Consider the following 24,205-nt stretch of genomic DNA (forward strand, 5'->3'; position numbering starts at 1 on the left):
CTGGCAGAGGGGCGGCCAGCGCTTGCTGGCTCCATGAGGCGAGCGTTGGCTGCAGGGGCCTGGGGTCAGGGCTGGGTGGGGCCCCGCCGAGGGGGCTTGGCTTCTGTTTGCTTCTCTTGGAGCCATGGACACAGAGGCACTGGACCCTATCGGCCGCGGTCAGAGTGCACATTTGGAATGTGCTTCTCAGGAAAATACATCCCAGTGGCCCCAGTTCCTTGCGGGCTGGGGGAAGAGAAATGTGTGCTGGTCTCCTGAAAATCTCTAGAATTTCTTCAGAGATTCCAGCCTACTTGTGTCCCCAGTCCTCGGGGGGGCCTGCCAGGTTCAGACGACTCTGACCAGCTTCTGCAGGAGTCCCCAGACGCCCCCTGCAACTGCAAAGAGGCTCTCGGGCTGGCTTCCACAGAAGGGGCGCCAGGCCTCCAGGGACGAGACTGGGACCTGGGGCACGGCCTGGGGTGCCCCCAGGGCTGTTGGCTCCAGGCTGCACCTGCTTCCTCCAGTTGGCCCAGTGTCTGGCCTGGGAACTGGCTGGCATCAAGCCCCCTGCAGAGCAGCAGCCATGGCTCCTCAGCCCCTGCAGGACGGAAGGGGCCCCAGGGCCAGGGTGAGCCAGCCGGCGCATTCACCACGTCACGCCCAACCGCAGGACCCCCAGCCTGCTGTCCTCTCCTGGGACCCGGCTGCCTCCCTCCCCAGGTGCCTGCTGCACTCCACATGGCACTTCCCACCCAGACTTGTTCCCTTGCTCTCTGTAAACACACCTCCCCTGCCAGACCCTGCCAGGCTGGGCTGTGTCCCTAGTGAGGAGGCAGAGGGGACCCAGACATCACTCCTCTCAGGGCCGGCCTAGAGTGGGTGTGAGGCCAGGTGGGTCTGCATTTGAGAGGGACCGGGGTAGAATGGGGGGACGAAGTGGGGAACCACTTCCCCCAGGTGGAGGGCTTGGCCCTCATCCGTCGAGGTGCTGTTTGCTGAGCACCTGTGGTGTTGCTGGTGATGCTACAGGACAGGTGCTGTCCTAGGCGCTGGGGACTCCAGATGGAGAGGACAGAGTCCCTCATGGAGCTTGTGGCCTGAGGCAAATGCAGAGCGGTGTGGCCGTGAGTGCTGTGGGGAAGGGATGAGAGTGAGGGGAGCGGGGCCCCTCTGAGCAGAGACAGGCTGGAGTGAGGAGGGTGGGCCTGTGGATACCTGGGGAGCAGCATGCTGGAGACGGAACAAGTGTGGTGCAAGGGTCCTGGGGCAGGAGGACTCTCGCAAGCTGAAGGAACTGAGGGAAGGGAGGCAGGAGAGGGCAGGAGATTGGGGCTGCACTGCGGTGGTTTGGCCTTTCAAGGTGGGAAGGACACCTGCAGTCCTGGTGTTGAAGGGAGAACTGCAGGGAAGAGGGAGGGGGAGGGCTGGGAGGGAAATGGCGGGGCTCCGGGGTGCTCTCCTAGCAGCCCTCTCCCCAGGCTCCATCGCCGTGCGCCACCCCGTCCACCCACGCCCACATCGCAGCCTCCCATTCAGCCGCAGGCCTGTGGGTGCTGCGGACGCCTCCCTTGGGTCCCCCCAGAGCCTCAGACCCACTGTCCAACCACAGCATACCAGGCCCCGGCACCAAGCCTGCAGCCCCGGGGGACAGTGGGCGTAGACAGGCGCATCTCACCTGTGCTAGGAGCCGAGAAATGATGCCTGAGAACTGGGTGTAAGGAGCAACAAGCGTTCAAAGAGGAGGGTGTGTCTCCCACGGGAACACTGACTCCTCCTGGGGTTTCTTTTATTGCCTGGGGACACGGTTACACCCTGTAAACTGTAGATAACTGAGAGGGTGTAGCCGAGTGTCAGGAGTGTCATTCCCAGACTCTCAGCCTCAGAGAGACAGGTCCACGCCCTGACCCCCGCACCAACAGATGCGCCTTATTTGGAAGGAGAGGTGCTGCGGCCGTAGTTAAGGTCATGGAGCCCAGGAGACAAGGATGGCTGGCAGCCCGCCGCCGCCGTGGAAGTTGGGAGAGGCGTGGCAGGACGCTTCCTCCCTGCCCGCAGAAGGAACCCGCCCCGCCAACAGACGCCCTGATTCAGGCGTCAACTCAACACTCAACCTCTGGCCTCCGGAACAAACTGCCAGAGAACAAGTCTCTGTCGCCTGAAGCCGCAGCCTGTGTGCCTAGTCCCGCAGCCCCGCACACTGACACAGCACGCAGATCCATTCTGCCCCAGGAGGGCCGACCCGCGCCCCCGCCCCCCGCGGGAAGGGCAGCTCCTGCCAGTGTGAACCACCCCCCGTCCGCCTCCCTTCCCTCCCGCCCCCGCCGCCCCCCCCCCCCCCCCCCCGGGACATTCGTGCCTTTTCGCTCCTCGTTTGAACTGGCTGGAACATGTTACCAGTTCCCTCACTAAATGGGAGTCAAATAAAATCTGTACCATGCATTCCTTTGCTATCTGTATGAGAGTCATGCTTTGGCCACTTTTTGAAGATTATCTTCTAACTATTTAGGGATTGTGAAATAGAAACTTCTGGATATAAAATCCGTCTCTTGGCTGCTGATCCCAGCACCTGCTCCATCTATTTACTTATGATGTAAGAAAATAAGTCAGTCGAAGTGCTTACGGGGTGATGCCTTTTAGTCCCATGAGGCAGGTCAGCTTCAAATCAGAAGGAAATGAGCTCCGCCAGCTGGGCTGTTCAGGTCTGCTGCGGCCCCCGGATGTGGGCCCTGAGGAGGAGACACACACGGGAGCCTCGGGAAACGGCTGTGACGGTGCGTCCGGGGGGCCAGCTCGGGGGCACAGGGCTCACTTTCCTGATGTGGCAGCCCACCAGGTGAGGTCATGGGGCAGGAGCCCCCGCTGGCCCACCCGAGGACCCCCAGACCAGGGCGATGCTGGGGGCGGATGGTAGGCCTGTGTCTAGGGGAACGTGGTTCCCCCTGCACCCGGGGCCTCCTCAGTGGCAGCGCAGGGAAGTCGCATCTGGTTCGTGGGCTGTGAACCTCAGGGCCTGCTGCACCTGGTCAGCCCCAGCCACCCCAGGCAGCCAGCCGGAGGCCTGAGCAGGCTGTGGCCATGTCCAACCGCTGCCGCCAGCCCCTCCTCACCCTCCGGCACCTGCATCTCCCCACGCTCAACTCTCAGCTCCCTCAGTTCCAGGCTGTTGAAATCGAGAACGGCAGTGACCACATAGTGGTAATCCTAGCGGGTGTCGGTTGTAGGCTGGGTTCAGCATCACTCTGCGGGCCTCACAGAGCCCCCTTGGCAACCTCTGCCCTCTCCTGAGGCTCGTGACCTGGGCCTCCCCGCTCACCCTACAGTGGCCGGCCCAGCCGTGCCCCACTGACTGCACATATAGTCACCTGAGGCCCGGAGTGAAGTCATTCACACTGTCCAGCACCTCCCATGAGACACCGAGCCCTGCACGGCACACTGGTCACCAAGGGACTGGCCACCACCAATGCCCCCATCTCTGCTGAGCCCGGCTCCCCCCAGCCCAAGTCTGCAGAGGCTCCCGGTCCACAGCTGCTCACAGGCGGCTGCCCAAGCGTTGACACCTCACTGCTGTTTCCTCCCCTCGATAAACGCACACCTGCTGGTTCGCTAGACTTTTCTGGAGGTGTTTTCCAAAGTTAGACAGCAGATTCAACTCCAGGGCACGGCGGGGGAGGGATCCGAGGTGAAGAACAACAAACAGACACAGCCTCTGTGCCCAGGAGCCGGCTCGCTCGCTCGCTCCCTCATCCGCTCACACGCTGGTGCTGGTGCGTTTGTCCTTCACTCGCTCTCTCCTTCACACACTCGCTCAGATGTGCTCACCCTCAGGCTGCCTCAGGCGTCTGGAGGATGGATGTGCCCCTCCACGCAGAGAGTAACCACCACAACCACCACCAGTGGCCTGGCTGGGTGACTCGGAACCCCCGGGGGCAGACGGCTCGGACGCAGCTGTTATCTGGGGACATGGCCTCATCTATACAAGTTCTCACCTGGGATGGTTTTGACCCACCACGCCTGGAGACATTTTGGGCTGTCACTACTGGGGGAGGCGCAGGTGGGGGCCGCGGTGCTGCTCAGCCTCCCACAGCCCGGCACGGAGAGCGACGCGGCCCCAAGTGCCCGTGGTGCTGACCGAGGAGCCCTGCTCCTGAGAAAACCCTCCATTAGTTCTTGGGCGGTGTCTGGCTTGATGATGTCACTGGTGTCCACTGCCCTGTCTGTGAAGTGACCCTCATCTACCCATCTGTGACCGGCCCTCTCCTGCAGGTCCCGTATGAACCCACTTTTCTCCCTTTTCAGCCCCGATGCAGTGGGCCCACCGTCCACATTGCCTCTGCCCGGTCACTCTCTGCATCCCTTCTCCCTCCCCGGAGAAGCTGTTCTCAGCCCCCCACTCCATCCTGGTGGCCCCTTGGGGGGGCTTCCTGCCCTTTTTCCTGGGAAACACAGCGTCAGAATGAACCCCAGAGGGTGGTGGCATTAAGGCCCACGTCCCTTGGTGCAGCCCTGGGCTCCGTCAGTATCTCTTCTGCTCCTCACACCACCCCAAGCCCCATGAGGGATGCCAGGCCTGGGTGACCCATTGGGGCCCAAATTGCTGCTCACTGTCCCCTGCGGAGGGTATGGGACCCTGTCACATTAGCTGCGCCTGGAGCCATGGGGAAGGCTCTGTTAGGAGCTGGGGCTTCCCTAGGAGGAAGGGGCCCCTGAGGCCCGTGTGAGCTGGGTGGGTGCAGGAGGGGAGGAGAGGCAGGGCTGGTAAAGGGACACCTTGGTGGGGAGCTTGTGATGGGTGAGAACAGGGCCTCTCTGAGGCCAGGGATGGCCGGAGCCCATGGAGAGGGGGCAGAGGGAGCCGCGGACCCTGACCCATCACGTAGGCTGGAGAGGCCGGTCTTGTCTGGCAGGTGGCGTGGAGCCCCGCAGGTTTGGAATGGGAGCACAACACAGCCATGTTGCTGGAAGGTGTGTGAGGCTGGACCAGGGAGGCAGGGATGCAGGCTCAACTTCGGGAGGCTGACCTGGAGGATGTCTCCCTCACGGGTGTCCACCTGTATGTCCCTCTGTGTCCTCCTCCTGATCACACAGGGGCAAATCCCCCTGGTCCCACAGGCAGGATTGTCCTTAAGGAGTCATCCTGGGCATGTTATTCTAAATCTTGCTTTTTCGCATATCTCCAGGTCAGAGGATAAAGGTCTGGCTTATTCCATCACCACAGAGCAGGGCCGCTGGGGTCAGGACCACAGAGATGGGCCCTGTGGGAATCAGGACCACAGAGCAGGGTCTCATGGAGGTCAAGACCACAGAGCAGGGCCCCATGGAGGTCAGGACCACAGAGCAGGGCCCCATGGAGGTCAGGACCACAGAGATGGGCCCTGTGGGAATCAGGACCACAGAGCAGGGTCTCATGGAGGTCAAGACCACAGAGCAGGGCCCCATGGAGGTCAGGACCACAGAGCAGGGCCCCATGGAGGTCAGGACCACAGAGATGGGCCCTGTGGGAATCAGGACTACAGAGCAGGGCCCCATGGGGTCAGGACCACAGAGCACAGCCCCATGGGGTCAGGACCACAGAGCACGGCCCCATGGGGTCAGGACCACAGAGATGGGCCCTGTGGGAGTCAGGACTACAGAGTACGGCCCCATGGGGTCAGGACCACAGAGATGGGCCCCGTGCGGTAGGACTGTGGAACACAAGCGCAGCACCTGCACATGGACATCTGAGGTGGCCATTGGGACCTCTGAAGAACAAGGGCACTGACGGGTCATTTCCAGGCCTCTCTGTGGCTGAAGCACAGGGACATCAGCCACGTCAGACTCAGTCGTCTGGGAACAGATTCTGGAAGAAGGCTCCCCGAGCTCTGGCCCAACCTGAGAGCAAGGTCCAGGCCTCTCTCCTCCCCTCCACCCCCGCAGGCAAATGGACCATTGACTCAGGGCCGTGGAAACCACCCCTGCCAACAGCAGGTGACCCCAGCCCTCTCGGTGGCAGGCCCCTCAGGGCTAAGAACCTGAGATTTGGGACCTTTCCAACAGCTGGCGGAGGTGGTGTCAGGAAGGGATGAGCCCCCCGCATCCTGCTCACCCGGGCGGCGCCCTTGTGGACACACATGCCAGTCCTCGGCCCGCCCCCCCCCAGCGCAGAACACTGAGGGATGTGGAGCCTGTGCCGACAGGCCAGGCCGTGGTTGGCAAACCCGCAGGGTATTGTCAGCCACCTGTGACGCGCCCAACCAGAGCCCGGATGACCCAGGACCCCTGTGACTGGAAGAGCCCTCCTTGGGCAGTGGGCTGAGGATTCGGACAAAACGACCCATGACCAGGACTGGGAACAAGGAGAGGGGAAGCGAGGAACATTCACTGTGTCAAGGAGTGAACGGCTTCGTCAACTTATGATATGTTCCAGCTTTTCAAAGGAAGCCCAGCAACCTCAAGATAAGCCCAACCGTCCTCCAGCTTGGGGAACGGGCCGGGGGGGCCCCAGTCCCTGCTCACCACTGGGCAAGACCAGCCCGGGGGGCGGGGCGGGGAGCACAGCTACCCCGTCTCCAAAGCCACTCCTCTGCAAGCCTCCCCTGACCTCTGTGGGAAGAACGTTCCCGGTTTCCCCACCAGCCCCGGCGCTGGCCCAGGTCCACCCACTTAGGGAGATGACTGGTGACCGAACATGCGTCATCGCTCCAGCAGGTCACTGCTCCTCAGCGGGGGGCGTGAATGTCATGGCGGCCAGGATGAGTGAATGAATGAAGGACACAGGGGGGAGGTTTGGACACATCACCTCCCCAGAAACCTCTTCAGATGCAAAGAAAAGGAGCCCTCCAAACCCATCACCTTGTTTGTTCTCTTCCAGAGCCCTGATCTCTCGCACATCATCTTGTCCGCCTGACTTGTGCATAGCCCACCTGCACCCCCCAAGGGCTGGAACAGCTCCTGCCACCTGCTCAGCACTCAGTGAACATCCGTCCCCTCCTAGGCGGGTGGTGAATGAATGAATGTTGGGTGAATGAATGCATGTCGGGTGAACAAGCCAATGTTGGATGAACGAATGAAGGAGCAGAAGCCCCCTCCTGTGCAGCACCCAGAGTCCTGTGCCAGGACAGTTCCACAAGAAGAGAAATCTCTTGCATCTGGGACCTCACAAAAGCAAACTCGGGTACTCAACTGAGAGTGATAAAAATAGAAGCCAAAAAAAACTTTTTTAACGAACTGATGGAAACTCCCTTCATCAAAAGGAGCCACTATAAGTCAAGCCACAAAAGTGATGTGTCCAGGAGCTAAAGTTTCTTGAGCAAACAATGCCATCTCTGGGGATTTCTCTGGGGAGAGCCTGTGGGAGAGGGAAGTCTCCTCAGGGAGCGGCAGACCTGGGGTCTGCGTTCAGGGCAGGTCCTGGGAAAGTAGTCCTGTAGGAAAAAAAGACACTGACAATTCCTTCCTGGATTTTGCAAATAAATGATGGGTCCCATGCGAAGGGTTGTATTTAAGGGAAAATGTCCCTGGTCAATTTGTACCGAGGATTTTTTTGGACAGAACAGTGCATTTGGATAGGAAAGGCAGAGATCCAGGTAAATAGTTTGGGGAGGGTCCTGGGCTAAGAGTTGGGCATCAGAGACCAGGGAGCAGCATGTGCTGGTAAACGGCTCTCCAGACAGAACCGAGCTGACACCCAGCCCTGACGAGCGAGCGACTGCCAACTTCTACAGTGTGAACACCCCTTACGGTCACTGCTGCCATTTGCAAGCCACCAGCCCTTTCACTCCTGGCTGCAAAGTTCCTGAATCTTTAGTCACTGTCTCCCTGTGCCCAGGTCTGTGGCGGGGGTGAGGGGGTGGGGTTGGCCCAGAGATCCAAGCCACCAGGGGCACTCTCCCTGGTCAAGCTCCAGCAGGCTCGGCCCCCGGGTGTGAGAGCCACCTTAGACTTTGCACCTTAGGCTTGGGCCCAACTCAGTTACTGCCTTGGGTCACAAAGCCCCGGGGCCTCGTCTTCTCTCAGCAAAATCCTCATTCTGCTGCCTCTATAAGCTGCGCTCCCCGGTCCCAGGAGCCAGGCTCAGTGCTGCTTCCTGGAGCGTGTGCACCAGCAGTTCTCAACCTGGGAGGTTTGGAAATGCGATGCCTGGGGTCTTCTCCAGAGCTTCCGACATAATTGGCCGGGGATGGAACTTTGCTAAAAGCTCCCAGGCCGTCCTAACGTGACCCCGGGTGTGTATCAGCAATTTAATCTGCTGGGGGCACACGCAGGAGCCCGGGTGGTGCAGCAGGCATGTCTTGGGCACAGCGGAAAGAGGCCCCTCTGTGGAACCGGCAGACTCTCCCATTAGCCGTGTGATGGGCGGTGGGTTACACTCGGCTTCTTGGCCGCTGGAAGGGGCGATCGTGCTTGTCCTACCCGCATGTCAGTATTGTTACAAAGACCCACGAGCTGTGACTTCTAACGTGCAATGCAAATGCTAGTCGTTTGTGCTGCGGCTTGAGGAGGAAGACAATAGGCTAACTGGAGGAGGCTTGTTTTCAAAGCCGGGGGTGTCGGCGCCCACAAGCGACAGAGTGTGACAACCTCGGCCAGTGGGTGAGCACCTGCCCGGAGCAGCCACCATCTTGATCAAGGCCTTGATCCGGGCACAGCCTGACCTCTCAGGACGAGCTGGGGCAGACGCCCCTCCCTTCCCTCTCCCTCCCTCCGTCCCACCCTCCCCCACGGGCTGGACCAGGAGTGGTCCTGGGGGACCAATAGACATCCGAGGCCCCTGGGGTTTGGGTATAATCTCTTAGATGTTCTTGTCTGAATAAATGAGCCCAATCTTGTTTCTATGAAGTGACATCAGGTCATCAGCCTGCGAATCTGAAGGAGTGAGTCCAGCTGTTCTGGAATTTTTCCAGAAAGAAATTGCAGTCTTTTTGAAATTTGATATAAATCATTTAAAAACTCCTTTGGGAATTTGCCTAATCACATCCTTTGGTTGGCCGTGGTTTCCCGGCTAAACTTGAAGCTATGTGGCCGCGTGGCCCGTGGCCCCCATGTGCACCTCCCTGATGACCTGCCGCAGGGACGCACATCTGCACATGAGATGGTAAACCTCGCCCGCTGGCACGCACAGGGCTCAGGGTGTCCCTGTCGCCTGAGAGGGACAGACCCTGGAGCATGGGTGCACATCCTGACTGGCCAGCGGCCCTGGAGAGGCCGTCTCTGGGGCCGGCACAGTGGGCAGCCCCGGGCACACTGCCTCTGAAGGACCACAGTGGGCAGGGGTCCAGGAGGGACCTGACGCCCCTTCCCCTGACCTCGTTGGTCTCACCCTCGTATGGGACACCTTGCAGCCTCTCTGGGAAGCTCGGAGGGGCTGAAAGCCGTGACTTGGGCACATCTCTGGGAACGCGAGTCCCTGTTTCACTTGAGCTGCACGCATGGAGCGGATCCCAGGGGCCAACAGGGACAGTCACTCCTCACTCTGATTAGAGGGGTCTGCCTCTGTGGGCCGGGCCTCCAAGGTCCTTCCCCCACCAACCTCCTGCTCCAGCCCCACGACAGCTGGAGGCTTGGGGCAGACCTGTTCCTGTCTCCACGGGGGGAGCACAGTCCAGTATGGGAAAATGCTGCCCCTTTTCATAGACGGCAGGCCCTAGCCCTGCAGAGAAAGCTCCTGGTCAGGAGAAGGACAGCAGTGTCAAAGGCAGACCTAACATCCTAATAGCATCCTGTCATTTTCCAACACACCATGCACCCTTTCTCATGCTGTCCTCACAGAGACCCCCGAGCTGGGCAGAGCACGGGCACACCTGCGTTTTGCACAAAGGGGCTGAGTCACTTGGCCGAGCACACAGTGGGTAGAGGGGCCTGGCTGGCACCCCTACCTCAGGCCCTGGCCCCGAGCGGTGGCCACCAAGCTGCCCTCATACCTTTGCAGGAACCAGGGAGCGCCCACATTTCTCCCTGGTCTCGAGGGAGTGCCGGGCTGGCTCTGGGAAATCCTATGTGCTTCCAAGGGGCCTTTCTGACTTGACTTCTGGGGCTATGAAAGTGTTACTTCCTCTTTCAGACCCTACAGGCAGACAGGAAATTCAGGGAGGTAATTTTAACTAAAAATCTGTTGCTTTTTCCTCTAACTGGGCTGGGTTTTATTGCAATTCTCCCTGCGGCTTTTGGCCGACTTTGTCAAGGATGCCCCTGGCCACAGGGAATGTGCCCGATGGTTAAAGCCTGTTGCAGACCAGCCCCCAGGACCCGCCGCATCCGTCCTGGGTGCTTTATTCTCTCACAGCGGGTAAGGCATTCCTGGGTGTCTTCCATCATTAGGTAATGTTTTATGGACAATCCTTCCCAAGTTCATGGGATCTCACTGTCCTTCAAGGCATGAAGTGCAGCTTTTCCCAGTCAGTCCCTGACCCCCGTTCCTGACCCTGGACAGCGCTGCCCCCTCATTGGCCCATTCCCATCTGGCCCCCTCAAGGGACAAATTAAATTTAGGAGGTGACATAAGCTCTATTCCTTCCTGAAAGAGTGTGCTTAGACTCACAGGAAGTGATCTTTTTCAAATTTGGAGGTTCTATTGGAAGTCGAGCAGAGAACTCCATCAGTTATGAAAGAAAAGCAGGGGGCTCCGGGATCATGACTGCAGGCCAGGAATAAACGGAACATTTTCCCAGAAGTCTGAGATGCCGCACACCCTTGTGCAAACAGCCCCAGCAGGTCGAGTAGTGGAGGGCAGATGTGGAAAGTCCCTCCCGATCTTGGGTGCAGGCTCCTGGGCAGGGGTGAGCAGGGTCGGAGGACTCCGTACCTTCCTGTGGGATCCTGCCCCATCCCCCTGCGTATCATGCTCGCTGACACCATCCCTCAAGGCGAGAGGGCCCCGGGCCCCTCAAAGCTGATGGCCTGTCCTGGTGTCCCTTACATGGACTGCACCACTTCCAGAAAACGAATTGCAGTATCTTGGAAGTCGGGACACGCCAGACCCTGGCTGCCTTCTTCCCGGCCAGGCCTGTTCCCCGAGACAGGCCCTGGATCTTGTTGGTGTGCCACGCATCGCTCGCGGCTAGGTGAGGGAAAAAGGCTAGGTTCAGATGCTACAATTTCTGCCACCCTCTTTTCTAGGAAGTGATTTTTTTTTTAAGTAACCTTTTCCCCTGTATTCTAAAGTGGGGCTCTCATGCTTCTTGATTCTGGAGTCTGGACTGAAATCTTCATTGGCGACTTTTCTCTCTGGGCCAAGGAGACGGCCGGTCTGCACGGATCGTGCTCCCTGTCAGCAGGCACCGGGGCCCTGCAGGGCAGGGGCATTCGCAGCGATGCCCCGGCCTGGCTGACGGGGAGGGGCGAGGAAGCCACTGAGGACACAGTGCCTGATGTTGGGGCTAAACGGCAATTGCCGGACCTCGGTCCTCCAGAGCCTGGCGAGTCCTGGGCCTGAACCCTGTTGTTCTCATGGGGCCCCTGCCTGGCAGCCCTGGCCACACACTGCATCTTCCCCATCACACCTTCAGGGTCGGCCACCTCTCTTTCTAAGAACTCCCCCATCCCCCAGCCTTGTCCTCCACCCCCGGCTTCCTCCAGCCTCGACTTGGCCCACGCCTGGCCTTCCTGAGACTGAAGACAGGCCGCGTCCAGAGGGCACATCCTTTAGGGGGCTGCCCATGCACCTGAAGGGGTCTGACCCAGTGGGGAGGGGGCGCGGGCCCCAAGGAAGGCCCAGAGGAAGGTGGGGGTCCCCGGGGCTGCCCCTCCCCAGCTGCGGCGCCAGTGGGCGGGCAGAGCCTGCCTCCTCTCCTCACCGTCACATGCTCGGGTGTTGACTCCAGCCCGACCCAAGTCCCACAGGTTCAAGGCTGGCTAAGAGCCGGGGCAGCTGGGGTCACGGTGAGGCTGACACGGGGCAGCAGGGCCAGTGGCCAGTGCAGCGGGAACCGCGGTCTCCTGCTGGGATACTGTGTGGGGAGATGCTCCCGCAGGGGCAGGACCTGACTAGCAGGGGTGGGCTGGGTTCACGTGGTGGGTGCTCCCTGGAGGGGAGGCGTGAATAGGGCTGTGTCCGTGCACAGTCATCAACGAGGGCGAACCCGGCAGGGCGGCACAGTGCCTGCAAGCTGTGGCTGAACAGTGTCCTGGAAACTCCGAACGTGGCCGTGTTTAGAAATAGGATCCCTGCAGATGTAATTAGTTATGGGGAGGTCACCCTGTGTCAGGGTGGGCCCTGAATCCAATGACTGGTGTCCTGTAAGAGGAGGAGAGGACACAGACGGAGGACAGCACAGAGACCGAGGGGTGTAGCCCCACGCCAAAGGTCACTTGGAGCCACCAGAAGCTGCCTGAGACACGGCAGGGTCCTCCCTCCCTCAGGGTGTCCACCCCAGAGGGAACCAGCCCCACCGACACCTTGACCTTGGACCTCCAGCCTCCAGACTGTGACAGAGTGGGTTCCTGGCTTTCTGGGCAGCCCAGGGCCCTCGCGGCTCACGGCCTCTGCAGCGGGTGTGTCCCCAGCGCCCTGCCAGGCCCCGTCACTGCACACATGGCACACACGCCCTCCCTGTCCGGGGCCCTGGGCTCCTGGGCCCAGCAGCCTTCTGCGTAGCATTTGCTGAGTTGTGGTGTCTGCTCCTGTCCCCTCATGGTGGTTTTTTTGGGTTCAGGGAGATGTCGGCGGGGGGCCCTCCCTGGGTCTGCTGAGAGCAGGGGTCTTCACTGTCCCCCCGTCCCGCACCTGGGTCCACTCATTTGGGACATTTTGAACCACACGTGTGGCAGTGTGCTCTCTGGGAAACTGCTCCTTCATCAGTCCTCGGTTCCCCAGGTCACCCCGCTGCCTCTCGGAGCGCAGACCCCACTGCCTTTTGGGCGACCATGCCCCCCCCTCACAGCCCCGTCCCTGCCTGGGGAACCCCCACTCGGGTGTGACGCGGCAGCCTTGGGCACCTGCTCCAGGCTGACCTCGGGGTCAGGAGGCCCCAGAACATGTGGCGATGAATCACACTCTCAGGGTGGAGCCCGGTGCTCGGACCACAGCCCGAGTGGTGGGGTGGGGACAGGGAGGACATGGAGGAGGACAGTGGGCTCCAGCCTCTGACCGAGGGTGTCAGACCCAGGGGCTGTGCTGGGTGGGAAGGAGGCTGACGACCCTGACCCGGAACATCCCAGGCCTGGCCCTGTCAACCATGAGTCACCTCTCCTGTGCCACAGCCAGCCGTGGGCAGGAACCACCGTGTCAGGCGGCAGTGCTCCCGAGGCCCAGAGCAACGGGGACAGGAGGGAGGAGATCCACTCGCCCTGCCCCCCATGGGCAAGTGCCCTCACCCTGGGACCACCGACTTGTGGGTGGCATGCTTCTCTGCCATGGGCCATCCTGTGCCAGCGGCCTCTACCCAGTGGAGGTCAGCAGCGACCCCCAAATGGGACAACCCAAAATGTCTCAGACTTGCCCAGTGTCCCCTGGACGACAGAACCGCCTCTGGGTGAGAACCACTGGGGCAGAGGCAGGTGCCCCAGACCAGTAGTGAGGATGAACCGAGATGACCGGGCACCACCCGCTGTGCTGACTGAAGCCGCTGGACACAGGCACAGCTTATACCTGTATTTGCTTATGTCAGTTTTCTGAAACAGATGTCAAAATACTGGCATTCAGCCTGCCTGCAACACAGCATATGAAGTGAACAGCGGTTACTCAGGCTGGAAGGGCGAGGGGTACCTGTGTAAGCCTCGCAGACACCAAAGTGCATTTCGGTCCCCTCTAGAGGCACGCCCGTCTTCCCCAGACCCGAGGCCCCTGGAGGGGCACGCTGGAGCAGTGAGGGAGGGGGAGCCAGGCCACGAGGGTCCGTTGGGACCAGCGGGAAGATGATGACTCAGTGCGGAGAGCACGGCCTCAGCCACCCCAAGGGTCTCCAGGGGCCGCTCAGGGTCTGCGGGGGATGGCAGGCCAGGCCTTGAGGCTGCAGGGTGGTGCAGGACCCTCGGCCCAGGCTTGGGGTGGGGTGGGGCGTGTGTCCTGGCGTCAGGCACCCCAAGCGGCTCCTTGGGCTTCTTCGCTCCAGATGCCAGTTGGCAACATTTCTGTCCTTTTAGAAACAACGAGCGTCTTCTAATGCTTTCACGTTAAAAGTCTGGGTACCTCCCTCATCACACTCATCTAAAAGCCGTGTGAGGGCTTTCTGGTACAAAAACAGATAGACAATTTCCTGTAGCAGTATTGAACTCCGCTTCCCCATGGACGCCCGTCCTCACTTTGGCTCCAAATCTGGGTCTAGGATGTACGCCTTACATGGTGTCAGTGCTGCCTGACCCCGGGTGGAACAATAGGCCCCATTCCCCTGGGGCTGCACACCTGGGTACCCAGAGCCTCCTCTGCAGAACCTGCTGGAAAGGTCAAACTACTAGGTCCACTCTAGGCACCAACATGGAAACTGCCCGGGGAGGGTCAGGGCCACGGGCCGCACACCTGTGTGGACTTGGGCCACTGTCCGGCTCCCATCACCTGGGGGGCCTGCTGGGCTCCGAGGACCCCGGCATTTGAGTCAGAGGCCACCATTCGACCGTGCAGGTTTTGGAAGGAGGTCACGCGGGGGGCTGTGGGCGACCAGCGCAGAGAGTGGCAAGGAGCTGCCCGCCCCGCGCTCGGGAGGACCTACTGACTCACTCTGAGAGGCCGCTGGGGGCGTGCCCTCTCCAGCCACATCGTGGCCACCCTGAAGGACATTGATGGTCACATGTCCAAGCCCGTGTCCCCTGGAGATGCGTGTCCTCGGTCCCGTCCGGGCAGTGTTTCTGCTTCTCCCGCAGCAGAGCCGAGCGCCCGAGAGGCTCCTGTGTCCCATGTACGTGGGGCCTGGCGGCAGACTCTCTTCTCGAGAAACCTCATTGTGCTTTTTAGGAGGGAAACCTAGCTTTTGACCAAAACCAACAAGTTCCCAGTGAATTCCGGGGGAGTCTTCCAGGGGTTTTTCGGTGTTGACCATTTCCTGCATTTGCGACACACCCACGTGCACAGACACGTGGGTCCTGCCCTCAGGGTGGGGTGGGGTCCTCATGGCAGAATCTCAGTGAGCCCCTGCATTTCCGTCTCCCAAAATGCCCGAGTGACCTCCACCCAGCAGAAGTCGTCCTGGAAGAGGGTGGGTGTCCCTATTCTTCTTTGCAAACGGGACGTGCTTCCTCCGGTCTCAGAAACCCCTGTCCCCTGGCCGTGTCTGGGATCCTGAGAAGAGTTTCACGGCTTGTGGGGAGGAGCCGTCCCAGGCCCCTTTCCCCTTCTGGGTTCAGCAGCGAAGGCGAGGAGCCCACTCCCTTGGGACATGTGTGTCCCAGAGCTGTGGACCCTTTAGAAAGGGTCTCATTCCGGTATCAGGACACTATGCAGCATGTCCCCCCTGCGCTCAGGCGTGGTCCTTCCAGGAGAAGCCCCTGCATGTCCCCTCCAGGCCGCAGAGGCTCCAGGTCCATGAAGTCCCCTTTTGTCACCAGCCACCCGAGTCAATTCTCAAGCTGCCGTCCGACGTCCCCCCGTGGCATCTCACAGAAGCCCTGTCCACATCTCGGGGGGTGAGTTCTCATCACACGCGGTCTTGGAAGGAGAGAAGAAGGGAGACAGATGAGCCCTGGGCCTGCTCACCTCTGTTTGGGGGGCAGAGGTGGGGTTCTCAGGACTCAGGACGGTGAAAACCGAGGCTGAAGCCTCAGAAGCAGCTGCCTGTGAGCAGTGCACAGCGCCTGACTCTGCAGGAACAGGCCAGCCCAGATGTCTGAGCGAGCCGTGCCCCAGAGTCACCCAAAATGGGCTCACACGGGCTGGGGAGTGCATCTCCCGCAGCAAGTCAGCCAGTGTGACCTAGCTGCACAGGTGGGACCACTTGTGGTGGGTGCTGTGGGCCAGGCACTGTGCTGCAGGTTGTGCACACCTCAGGACCCCCCTCCCCAGGAGGACTCCTGCTCATAGGTGGAGAAATGGGGCTCAGAGAGGTGCGGTCACTTGCCTAAGGAGTGGAGCCGGACCAGCCTGACTGCAAAGCCCTGGCCCCTAGAAGCCCAAGACACCTGCTGCTGGAAACCAGGGACCCCGTGTGAATGTTTCCCCAAATCAGGATGAGAATCACATCGACCTTTGCTCCCAGGACTGTGGGGTGCGTGCCTCTGCCAGGAGACACCAGCTAACTGCTCTATTACAAGGACGTGGTATCTGGACTCGCTGGAGTCCCCTGCAGGGAGGGGCGCACGGAGGCAGTGAGGATGGAGAATGGAAGCTGGGTGGAGGTGCCCGGGGGTCAGCGTCCCAGGCTCTGTGTGTGTTCGGAATGTCTGTATGTCAGTGAGTATACACAAGGACAGGACCCATGCCAAAGGGAGCCAGCAGGAAATACCCTAAGCCTCACTGGGGGTTTCACCGAGTCTCTGAAAATGGAAACATCTATTTCCTGGTCATCAAGTATTGCTCGTGCCAAAAGGCAAACAGCAGAGGAAGCCAACAGCCAGGCTGGCCGGGGCCCCGTAACCAGCCCGCTTTCTCCACAAGCCTCCTCCCCTCTTGGCAAACTCACCGGTGAGCTCCTGCCTGGGCCCCGCTGCCAGGCACCTGCAGAGCAAACCACAAATGCTCAGGATGGGCAGCAAAGGCAGGGAGGGGCCCCTCTAAAGACCCCAGCGCCCCCAGTGCAGGGAGACCCTTTAAGACACTCTGCGGCCTGGCCAGATTGGCAGTGGGGCCGAGGGTGGGGGAAGTATTTCTGGGATGATGGAATTGGCAACACACTGGAAACTCCAGGACGGGACGTGGAAACTTCCTTCCATTGGGGAGGGCTCCAGCGGTGAGCTACCTCAATCCAGCAGCAACTGGTCCATTTATCCGGGTGCTGCCCTTGTCCCCACCCTCCCAGGGGCCCAGGAAGAGCCCTACTTTGTATTAGGACCCTTGGGGATGCCCACCGACCTCTGCCCCCAGGCCGGCCCTGCAGGCCTGTCTTGTGACACGGGGTCGTCACCGTGTCCACATTCTGGGCTCTTCTGCCTCCACTGTGAGTTCCGCTACTTTGGTTTACAATCAAAACCCAGACTCAATGGATCTGTCTTTGGGTTTGGCTGGGGTTGGACAGACAGCCTTTGTTAGGATTGACGGCAGCTCAGCTCCCACAGCAATGAAGTGCGTCCTCACGTCTAAAGTCGGAGTCCGTCATTCCCATCCCACCCCTGGAAGCCAGGCCGTTTCAGGAATGTGCAGCCTGAGGCGTCAGGGCTTCCAAGCCACATCCTGGAGCTAGGGGGCTGCTGACGCTCACGAATGTTAACGCCGTTAAAACTGCCTTCGTAAGAAAGCAGCATCTTGAGGAGCTTGTAAACAGGGCTTTGCTTTGAAAGAGGCAAACGCTCACACTGACAGAAGAAACATCCGCCATCTACCTCACGCGCCCGTCGGGTACCTGTGCCGCTTCTGCCGGGGCACCTGCTCCTGCACATCCAGCCTGTGGCCACGGCCACAGCCACGGCCAGGGCCAGGATGGCCAGGACGCTGAACAGGGCTCTGTTTCTCTCCTCGTGGGTCTCGGTGGGTTTCTCTGTGATGCTGTCCTTGGTCCCAGTGAGCATTTCTATGAGAAAGAGGAAAACAACCCAAGACTTAAAGGGGAAGGAGGAAGGGGGTCTCTTTCCATCCTGAAGAAGGGAGCACTGGACATAGCCATTCCAAAGAGCTGCCCTGGCATCACGCTGTGAACCCCAAAACGGAGAAGGGTTCTCACTTCAGGGGGAGCCTTCATCTCTCCAGGGGTCTCAGTCTCCCCACCTGCCTGTGTGGCTGTGATCCCAGCCTAAACCTCCACGCCTGGGGAGGGGTGTGCAGCATCAGACTCATCTGAGTTTTAAAATTTAACCGAATTTAATTTTTTTCTAGCTTTATTGCTGGCTTTTAAAAAAAAAAAAATCAAGGTGGAATTCACATAAAATTCACCTTTTTAAAGCGAAAATTGAGTGGCGTTTAGTACATTCACAGTGTAGTGCACCCATAACCATTGCCTAGTTCCAGAACTTTTCATCACCCCAAAAGGAACCTCCACACTCATCAGCAGTCACTCCCCGCCCCCGTCCCCAGCCCCCGGCCACCTCTAAGAGGCTTTCTGTCTGTACGGGTTTACCTACTCGGAACACTTCACATCAAAGGAATCACGATGTGGGACCTCTGCGTCTGGCTGCTCTGACTAGGACAATGTTTTCACGGTTCGTCCACGTTGTGGCGTGTGTCTGCCCTGCATTCCTTTCTGCGGCTGAACGCTATTCCACCACGTGGACGGACCACATTGTGTTTACTCCTTTACCCGACCCCGGGCACGGCTTCTTTCCACCTTTTGGCGATTGTGAATGGTGCTGCCATGAGTGCTCACGTACAAGCATTTGTTTGGGTCTCGTTTTCAATTCTCTGAGGCACACACCTAGGAGTGGGATTGCTGAATCACATGGAAACCCTACATTTAACTTTTGAGGAGCTGCCAGACTGTCCTCCCCAGCGGCCGCACCATTTTACATCCCACCTGCAGTGCAGGAGAGGTTATGTGAGGGTCCTGCTGGCGGCACCCCCTTGCTGCAGCAGGCGGGGCCCACAGACTCCATCCCAGAGGCCCCTCGCCTCCCACTTCCACCTGTCGTCTCAGCAGCGGCGGTGCAGACCCCGGGGACCTCACCTGTCTGGCTGCTGACGGTCAGGTTTTGGTGCAGAAGCACGTTCTCTATGCAGCAGCCGACGTTCACGTTGGGGCTCCACTGGATCTTCAGGATGCTGACCACATCGTACAAGCCCCTCTCGTTCAAGGAGACCGTGTTGTTCTGCAGGGCCTCGTCCAGCAGGCTGTTGTCCGTCTTGTTGATCCAGTAGACATTCGGCCTTGGATAGCCATTTGTAGACGTGCACGTAAAGGTGAGCTCCTTGTCCTGGGAGGGGGCGCTGGGGATGCTGACCACGGGCATGCTGTAGTTGGCTGCAGGGGAGAGAAACGGGCAGTGAGGGACCCCAGGTTGTGAAGGTCAGAAATGGAGGGGTAGACGGCACCGAAGGCCAGGCTACAGGGAGGTGGCCCGTTGTGCCCCTGACCCTGGTGGAGAGGCAGGACCAGGGCTGTGGTCTGGGCAGTGGGCACAGGCCATTGGAGTCCCCCCCTTCACCCTCAGCAAGAGGCTCCTGAGCCTGGAGGGCAGTGACTGGAAGCTGCTTCCCTCTCCAAGAAGGTCGGCCTCATCTGAATCTAGTGACACGGAGACTCTGTAATTCATCTGAAACAGACACAGCCCGTCTCTCCTCTGCACTGGGCCCCGAGCAAGCAGGCTGAGCAACTTTAACTTTCTTCCTAAATTCTGATCTCATTTAGTGCCTTATAGCGCGCTCTCTCCCAATTTCATTAAAAAAAAATCCAGTTGGAGTTGAATTGGAGAGTTGGAGGCAAAGATAGCCAGATGAGGGCTTCTTCTGAAACAGGCCGCCTGAGGTTACGGAAACCTCGCTTATGAGCCGAACAATTTTTTAACCAGTTCACCTTCACACACGGTTCAGCAGAAGCCCACTACGAGAGATAGGATTTTCTTTATGGGAAAAAACAGGTGACTGAGCCAGAAAAAGGGTCTTAGGAATCTTTTTCCAGGACGTAAGGCTGGGATGAAATCCGTTCTGTCAGCTGCACGGCCTTACCTGCCACGTTCAGCGTGATCACAACTTGCAAAATCTCCATCGGTCCTAAGGATTTCCTGAACACCAGGCATTTAAACTTCTGGGCATCTTGGGGGGTGACATTGGACAAAAGCAGAGAGAAGTCTCCCTGTTTCATGCCTTCCAGCGACAGCCGGGCCCGGTGCCGGTAGTGGTCATCGTGGTGGCCGGTGGAGCTGTTCCCAGAGAGGTAGTAAGCGACCACGGTTTCCTGTTGGCCAGGGACACTGATTTGCCAATAAACAAAAAGGTCACTTAAATCAAAGCTGTTTTTTTCTGGGTAAATGCAGGTGAGATTGACATTGCTGCCGACCATCGCTCTGACTTCTTTTTCTTGAACATCTGCAACGATTCAAAAAGTACAAAATTTGCTTTCCGAGGGTGGCTCCTGGCTTCAAACTCACTCTACAGGGGTGGGGTAGGTAGCTTCTTGGTTGCAAGACTCAACCACTAAGTCTGACTCATTTCTGTAGAAAAGGAATGTATAAAGACGCACACAGGGAGCCGGCCCTGACGGCCTCGTGCTTAAAGTTCCATCACAGTCCACTTTGGTGGCCTGGGTTTAGTTCCTGAGCACAGAACCACACCACTCATTTGTCAGTGGCCATGCTGTGGCCAGGGCCCACATAGAAGGACTAGAAAGACACACAACTTGGATAGACAACTATGTACTGAGGCTCTGGGAAGGGGGAAAAAAATACACGTAGCAATGCAATCATATTTTAGAAATTCAGACACCTACAATAAGCTGCCCCAACGTATCGTCCGATGTTATTTCCTATCGTATGTAGGAGGCTAGCATTGGGAGAAGTGGGGGCCTGGGCCCCTCTGCACTATTTTTGCTATTTCTTGGGAGTTTAGATTGAATTCAAAATAAAAAGGTTTTCTTTAAAGTTCAGCGTTTGAAAGAAAACATCAGTTTCTCAACAACAGCATTATAATGCCGTCTGCACTACGTCTGAAAAGGCTCATGTAACGTATCAGTGGTTTGACCATCGCACAGCCACTTAAATGCCTGCAGGGAAGGTGGCCGTGTCCCCTGACCCTGCCACCCTCAGGGATGGAGGGCCCCGCAAGGCCTGGGTCTCGGCTGCAGTGCCGCATCCCTGCTCTGTGCTCTTCTGGAAGCTGGTGGCTTTGGGGGCTCCCCAGGGCTGACTGGGACGAAGGTGCCGGGAGAAACAGGAAGCCCCGGGCTCCTGGCTCATCTGCAAAGCGGAGGGGCTGACACGCGTGGGAGGAAGTGCATTCTACCTACGCCAAACACAACATAAAACAGGACTCCCGGGTCTGGACAGCCTTCCCCTTTGTGGCCTTCAGTCCCCCACGTCACCCCGGAGCTGGGGGCCCGGCTGTTTCCTAAGGGCCCTGTGGTGAGGAGCCTGCTGACGTCAGCATCCTGTGGTCCCCACTGCTCAGACTGGAAGGCCTGGAAAGCTGTCTCGCTGCTGCTCACACCCAGGAAGAGCTCCGTCTGAACTTACCGGCTTGCAGGCCGCTGAACAGCAGTAGCAGCAGTCTGAGACTGGAAGAAACAACCAGAAACGCAGATGAGTCCCACTGGCAGGCTGCTGCTCTCGGGCAGGAGCCGGGTCCACCCACACGGAAATGTGACACATCCACAGCCAGCCAGCCCCTCGGCCTAGGCCCCCTGGGAGCTGAGGGAAGGGAGCCAGGACCACGTCCTCCCGGCCCGGCACAGCATGTCCCTAGGGGCTGGCAGCCCTGCACCAGGCCAGCTCCTGAGTTAAGCAGCCCCCACCCCCTGTAAAACAATGATGAGAGTGTGATGATAAAAGGCGGCCATGGCCTTCCACTCCCTGGTGGCCCAGCCTCACAGGGGATGCATTCCAAGAAACTCTATAAAATCGGGAAAAAACACTTTCAAGGTATTTATATCAAAAGCTTCATCTAAATTTGGAGAGTCAGAGAAGATCTAAGACACCCGATGGCAGGGGCAGGTGAGCTGCAGGACTACCCTCTGGAGGAACACGATCATTCTGAAACCCAAGCTGACGGCTCCTCCCGAGCTGCCGGAGGCCAGCAAACCCCTCTCGTGACTTCCCAGGCTCCTAGCAGCCTCAGTTTGGGAGGCTCTGCGCCCTGCATGCCTCCGCCTAGCCAGCCCCTCCAGCAGGCCTCCCAGGATGCCATGTCCCCTGAGCTCTGGACCCACAGAAACCTTGCTCTGCCCCCACAGCTGTCATGTGAGTCTGCATGGAGGCACATCCCATGCAGGCAACCTCAGGCATGCACTGCTGTCCTGCCTATGCCAAGCAGGGCCACCAGGGGGTCGCCCACACACCAGAGAGGCCACAGCCTGCCAGTGGGCGTGGCCTCTCTCACTGTCCCCGTTGGGGCCACCATTTCTGCTTGAAGGGATGGCTTCCAAAACCTCCACCTAGTCTTAACCCCACCAGCCGTCTTTCCCACAGCCAGAGCAACCTTCCAAAATACAAAGCTGTGAAAACCCTTCTGTGGCCGGCTTTGGTCTCCTATGGCGCCCACCCAGTGGGTGCTCACCAGGCCCACTGTGTCTCTGGTCAGGGTCCAGGGAGCACGTGCCCTTCAGGGCCTCTGGGGGCTTTCTGGAGGGCACCAGCATCTGCTCTGGGCTCTAGCAGGGGAGAACAGTTTGGCTGCTCCCCAGGTACCGCCCCTTTGGCCCTCCTCCCACCCTGCTGTCATGTCTGGCCCCGTCCCACCCTCCACCCTGGCCCCCACTACCCAGGCCCCTGCCCCTGGCTCTGGGTGTGGACGGCTGTGATAGTCTAGTAGTTTTATTTTCCTCTCTTAGGGAACAGTGTTAACTACCTCTATTTCTAACTGGGAAGACTGGGCATGGGAACCCAAGTGTGGGCAGGCTTTTGGGCTGTGTGGGTGGGACACATAGGGATGGAGTGCCTCACCAGCTCATCAAGGGGGACACAGGCTGTCCCCCCTACAACATGCCCTGAAGGGGATATTTTGGCAAAACGTTGGGAGCAAAGCCGTCAACCACCCCCTCAGGCCTGGAGGAAGCCAGGAGCCCTGGGCTGGCCCAGGCAGTTCGGCTCTGCTGATGCGGGAGGGGGGAATCCCAGATGAGCAGGGGGGAGGTGGGGGCCGAGGGGGGGGCGGGGGCGGAGGGCGGGGGGGGGGGGAGGGGGTAGTGAGCATGTGTGCGGTGCGTCTAGCCTCCTTCCAGCTTTCGCTCTTTCCCTTCCCTTCTCAGGGACCCCGCCCCCAAGCACACCCACGCCCTGCGGTCCACCCCCACGGCCCGGCCCTCCCCGCGCCTTCCCCTGGGCGGATGCCACCTGCCGGCAGGTGACCGCGTCGCCCACCCGTCCCGCCCGATGTCGCTCCGCTCCCTGGCGGCCGACCCTCCGAGCGGACTCCCCGCCGCCGCCCCGCCAGATGAGCGGGGACCCCGGCCGCGGACTGCAGGGCGCGCTGGGCCCCGGCCCCGGCCCGACCGCGGCGCCCCCGCGGCTCCCGCCGCTCCCGCCCGGCCCGTCCGCCCGCGCGCTCACCTTCTCAGCCACATGGTGGGAGCGGAGAACTCGGAGCGCGGGAGACCTCAGGCCGCGGCAGCCCTCGGGCCGGGCAGACCTCCAGGCGCGGGAGCCCAGCGCCCGCCGCGTGCCCGCCGAGACTGAGCGCTCGGCCGGACCCGGCGCAAGAGCTGGCCCCGGCCCCGCCCCGGCCGCCGCGCCCCGCCCCCGGCCCAGTTCCTCCCGGGCCCCGGCCGCGGGCGGGTGCGGCGCGGCGGAAGCTCGGCCGCTGGGACCCTGCGCGGCCCACGGGGCCAGTCGGGGGCCTGAGCGCCGGAGGTGCCCCGGGACGTTGCGAGGGCGATGGTACCGGGGAGGAGGGCGGCCTGGAGTGCTGCGGCTGGGCTGGCGCAGCTGCAGGGGCCGTGAGGGGCCAAGTGATGCCCCCAAGGTGGCGCAGGGCGTCCGCGCCCCGCAGCGCCCTGGCTCCCCCCGCCCCCTGCGCCCCGCCAATGCGGCCGCGCGCCCCTGCCCCGGGCGGGCGGGGCTGTGTCGGGACCTCCAGGTCTTCTGTAAAGCGAGCGCTGCAGGACTGCTGAGGAACGAATGAATGAAGTGGGGGAGGAGGGGAGGCAGGCAGGCCCCACCTTCTAGTCCAGCCTTGGGTCTCCCCCGACAACTTTGTTCTCCTGTCCTTTACGGGGTCCTGGGCCACATGCTGCGGCATATTTACTTAGTAAAGCCCTAAGAAGCCCACCGCCTGGAAACCCACTCATCTTTGCTCCTCTAAGCTTCTGGGGCGTGGCACCCTGTTTTGTGGGAAAGGCTGCTCGGAGCCATCTCCTCCCTTCCCCACCCCGCCCAGCTCCCCCCACTCCTCCTCTCTCGGCCCAGCTGAGTCAGTGCTCCCCCTCCACCCTCTGGCACTGGCCGGGTAGGTGCCAATGAGGTGAAGGAGGTGGGGCCACGAGGGAATAGGGTGCCCCCCCCCCTGCAGAGGCCTCCCTGGAAGGGCCTGGGGTCCCAGGCACCCCATCTCAGGTCTGGAAGCTCTTGTCCGGTGGAACGGGCAGGAGGGGTG

The 24,205-nt window shown here is 60.1% G+C and overlaps 1 protein-coding gene across 4 annotated transcripts; it reads right to left on the reverse strand.

Moving 5' to 3' along the window:
- Positions 1-13,531: 13,531 nt before the first annotated feature.
- ICOSLG (inducible T cell costimulator ligand) lies at positions 13,532-23,348 on the reverse strand. Of its 4 annotated transcripts, none has more exons than XM_070597881.1 (7): positions 23,164-23,343; positions 21,133-21,173; positions 19,631-19,990; positions 18,633-18,926; positions 17,379-17,546; positions 16,503-16,537; positions 13,532-15,532 (listed from the first exon to the last, which is right to left on the reverse strand). In XM_070597881.1, the coding sequence occupies exons 1-7, from the start codon at positions 23,175-23,177 to the stop codon at positions 15,482-15,484; spliced, it is 963 nt and encodes a 320-aa protein (XP_070453982.1). In that variant the 5' UTR covers positions 23,178-23,343; the 3' UTR covers positions 13,532-15,481. The 4 variants fall into 4 exon arrangements, with proteins under 4 accessions (XP_070453982.1, XP_070453981.1, XP_070453984.1 ...); XM_070597880.1 differs by having other exon boundaries at positions 17,359-17,546; XM_070597883.1 differs by lacking the exon at positions 16,503-16,537 and having other exon boundaries at positions 23,164-23,348.
- Between the last annotated feature and the right edge of the window lie 857 nt (positions 23,349-24,205).

Source organism: Equus przewalskii, chromosome 27 (assembly GCF_037783145.1).
Source record: "Equus przewalskii isolate Varuska chromosome 27, EquPr2, whole genome shotgun sequence".
NCBI classification, from domain to species: domain Eukaryota; kingdom Metazoa; phylum Chordata; class Mammalia; order Perissodactyla; family Equidae; genus Equus; species Equus przewalskii.

Coding starts and splice junctions, on each gene's coding strand:
- ICOSLG (XM_070597880.1), bottom strand. Junction 17,547..18,632: donor GACCGTCAGCAGCCAGACAG/GTGAGGTCCCCG, acceptor TCTTTCTCATAG/AAATGCTCACTGGGACCAAG. Junction 15,533..16,502: donor GCCCAGGCAGGAGCTCACCG/GTGAGTTTGCCA, acceptor TCTCCTTCCAAG/ACCGCGTGTGATGAGAACTC.